The following is a 3,738-nucleotide window of genomic DNA, read 5'->3' as shown; positions in this document are numbered from 1 at the left end:
CAATGCTAATGCTACCCTTACTCTCTGGTGCTCAAGAGGTAGAGGAGCCAAATGGCTGGTTCACTGCTGCCAACTAGTGGTCAGAGGCTGAACTACAACATAAAAATGAACGGCTGGCAGGAAAGTTGACATTTTAAACCTTAATAAAAAATCGTTACAGGGCTTCAGAATATCGATACAGTATCGGGAAATGAAATATCTCGATATTTCAGTGTATCGATATTTTCTTACACCCTACCTCTAACCCTGTTTAAAGTCATATCAGAAACAACTGTCTTCAGTAGCTCCAGCGTTGAAACGGACAGCACCCTGCCAGCTCCCATGCTGTGCAACTTATTACAGCAGCTCTTGGCTAAACAGGAATAAACGTGAAGCCACATCCTAATATCTTTCCCACATCTGCAGCTTCACATCAGCTCGTTGCCATGCGATAATATTTTTCCCCCATCACTGTCACCGCGGGTGGGGGGGGCCTCTGTATGAAACAGATCTGACGGATGAGTAAACATCAGAGCGTCGGTCTGGAGCACTTTTCTTTCTTGTTCTTCCTCTGTAGAGCAGCAGGAAGTGTTGGCTCAGAGATGTTGACATCTGCCTGTTTCTGCCCATAAACTCCTGTGTTTTTTTGGGGTCGTTTCCTCTTCGTCGGTTCGGATTACATTTGCGCTCGTGAACCAAGTGGACGACTCGTGTTTGTAGGAGCTGGGCTGGAATGGCACTGCTTTAACCTGGACACATAAAAGTACAAAAACATACAATTTTATAAAAGTTATGCACCTGATGCTACCACTCACCGTACATAGAGCAGACGATAGTTCAGTCAGTGCAGTTCATGATAGCTGCAACAGATAAGCAAATGTAGCTGAAACCTAGCTAATTTCACAGATGTTGAGTTAACGTTTGGTGTGTGAAAAGTATTATTTGTCAGGCTGATCTCAATGGGTGATTAGATCTGAATCAGAAAAGCAGAATCTTTTTTTTCTGTCCTGCCTCTCACGCTCCTCCTGTCCCTCGCAGGTACAGAAGCCAGCTGTGAGAATGAAGGAGAAGTCCTCCACATCCCCAACATCACTGACAACCCCTGCATCACCTGCGTCTGCCTGGTAGGAACAGGTTTCATCCCCCGCTTCTGGCAGAAAATGGCTGAAGTTCCAGTTTGCTTTTGAACCCTGAGTTATCAGCTGAAGGACTTGTCTCCTGTTTGTTCTCGTCTTAACGTGCACCTGCTGTTCACGGACTGATGAACATGGGCTTTGAAATTGAGAATTATATTTATAAAACTGATCATAGAGCCATGAGTTTATCACAAGACAGTGAAAGAATTGGAGCAAAGTGGTTGCACTCAGAATGCGTCGTCTGAGACATCTGAACATTTGGATCTAACAGTGAAGTTTGACATCAAATACTTTTGCTTAAAAAAATTTGTCTTAAAAAATTATCCAAACTAACAGGTTTATTTTGTACAAGTCGAGTTATTTGCACTAAAGTACGGGTCTGCAACCTGCGACTCTGGAGCCACATGTGGCTCTTTGGTCCCTCTTGGCTCTTTGAAAATGTGACCAAACATAACCAATTTTTTTCCCTTTTTTGTTTTTATACTCAAAACAGAAATCAAATATGTGATCAAAAAGTAAAACATGTTAGCTCATGCTAGCGTGTTGTTTACGTAAACGATCCAACTTCTTTCTGTGATCTTTCTCTCAAATCCATTGGAATTCCCTTTAAAGTATTTAAAGACTACATAATAATAAGAAGTAGAAAAACAAAATATGCCTGAATAGATCAGTCGTATTAGTTTTTATGAAATTCCATATAAACTATGTTCAGTATTTTTCTTGTTTACATGAATGTGGTCTTTTCATTTGTCCTGATGTGAAAAAATAATAATAAATAATCAAATTCATTAAATATTTTTTAGTTTTATAATTTCATCCCCACTGGCTGTAAAGGTTCCTGAAAAGGCCTCAAAAAGGCCCACGGACCACCAGTTGATAATCACAGTTGAAGCTTATTTTGCGGCTCTGGATACATTTAATTATTGAGCCAAGTAGCAGAAATGTCTCTTTTGATCATGAAGGTTGCAGACCCCTGCACTAAAGCAACAAAATGGACAAATAACATTATTCCATCCTCTAAAAAAATGTGTTGCAAAGTGTTTTTTGTTCTGATGCTTGTTTTCCTGCTGTTTTGCTGTGGCCTACAAAACGTATGGAGACAGCTTTTACTGGGATCATATGACCTTTGACCCCCTCTTCCACTTGTTTCCCCTGTTTTACCGTTGGAGAGGTTTTTGTTTTTTTAAAGCAGGGCATAAACCAGTCACTGCTTGGACTGAAAACAAAATGTTGGCTTTTAAAAAAGTTTTTCCCCCCTTTTATGACTAGAGCTGATCTTGCAGAAGCCTTAAAAGTAGAGCTGAAAGTGGATGGGACCACCCAATGTAAAGACACCAAACCTAAATGTTGGGCCAGGACAATGTAAGAGCCAGGAGGTGGTTAAAAATGTAAAAATATCAACTTTACTCCAGTAGATCTTTTTGTTTTTTTGCACACATAACTAATTTATGCCAGGTGAACTGTTTTGGAGAAACCCAAAAGCTGTAAGGCAAATGTCCTCTGCCACAAGAATCTGGGTTTTAGCTGTACTAATCTGAAGAATTACACAGATATGATAAACCCGAGCTACTGTTGGGTTGAGTTGCTGGCTCCTGATTGGCTGCTCTGTCTAGTCTGAAGACCAACTGAGCTGTCCTCTGTCTTATCAGACGGACATCAGCTAAAGCCCTGCTGAATGCTATCAGTCATCAGCAGGCAATGGCTGCCCTTTCATCTCTGCTTTAACCCCCCCACCCCCCACCCCACCCCCACTACACACGCTCACATATCACCCACCCACCTTCATGCACACACTCATAAACACACACAAATTCAGGGTTCAAGCTTCATAGAATTTCACCTTTGTTTATCCCCTGAAAACATTTTAACGAGGCTTTTCCTGTCCTTCAGCATTAATGTCGCACGGTCCACGTTTCTTTTCTCCTCTCTGTTCTGCGTTCAGAAGTTTTGTTCCCACCGAAGGAACGTCAGTGAGTAATAATGACTTTGATCTAATTTGCGCGAGGAAACAAGCGAACCTCGTTGTTGCAAATGGATGACCTTAATGTATTCTCCACGGTGCCCCTTCAAAAAGAGTCCTGTGTCACTGAGATGCCTTTGTGGGAACCGACAAACTCCTACGTGCGTCAGAAAATGAGGAGAAGGGGTCGGGGGGGCTGTGGGGTCTGCTCCGTTACCTGTTAATGGCCGTGTGGGTTTGGGACACACGCATGTATTCACACACAGGAGAGCCATTGTGCGTGTCCGGCTGAGGTAGAGCGCAGTAATGGGGCCAGGAGTGGATGCGGCTGACAGACTGATTGACAGGCGGGTCGCCGTGGCGATCCGTTGTCTCGGACGAAGCCGGTCCATCTCTGTCACACCCTTCATCGTCCCCGTCTATCTGTCTGTCCATCTCCATGTCTTTTTCCACTCTTTCATCGACTCTTCCTTCCCTCCTTCCCCCTCAGGTTGGCCTCTTCATCCTCCTCTTTGCCACACCGGTCAGAACCTGCAGGCTATTTATATATTTTATATATTTTTTAAGCTAATTATATGTATTAGCTTAAAAATATTAATATGTCTGATGCCTCTAATCTCATGAGAAACTTCATCCTGATATTGAGGATATCTATTTATTCAG

The 3,738-nt window shown here is 42.6% G+C and overlaps 1 protein-coding gene across 1 annotated transcript in view; it reads left to right on the top strand.

The window, feature by feature from the left end:
* bmper (BMP binding endothelial regulator) overlaps nucleotides 1-3,738 on the top strand; it is a gene marked incomplete in the record, with an annotated part of 36,719 nt that overhangs the window by 4,199 nt on the left and 28,782 nt on the right. The window contains 1 exon segment of the mRNA XM_014021608.1: nucleotides 1,018-1,103. Within this exon segment, the coding sequence (XP_013877062.1) occupies nucleotides 1,018-1,103 (86 nt within the window).

This window comes from Austrofundulus limnaeus, unplaced genomic scaffold (genome assembly GCF_001266775.1).
Source record: "Austrofundulus limnaeus strain Quisiro unplaced genomic scaffold, Austrofundulus_limnaeus-1.0 Scaffold299, whole genome shotgun sequence".
Taxonomy (NCBI): Eukaryota; Metazoa; Chordata; class Actinopteri; order Cyprinodontiformes; family Rivulidae; genus Austrofundulus; species Austrofundulus limnaeus.
Note: the sequence above shows the minus strand (reverse complement) of the source record. Positions and strands in the feature narration are given on the sequence as shown.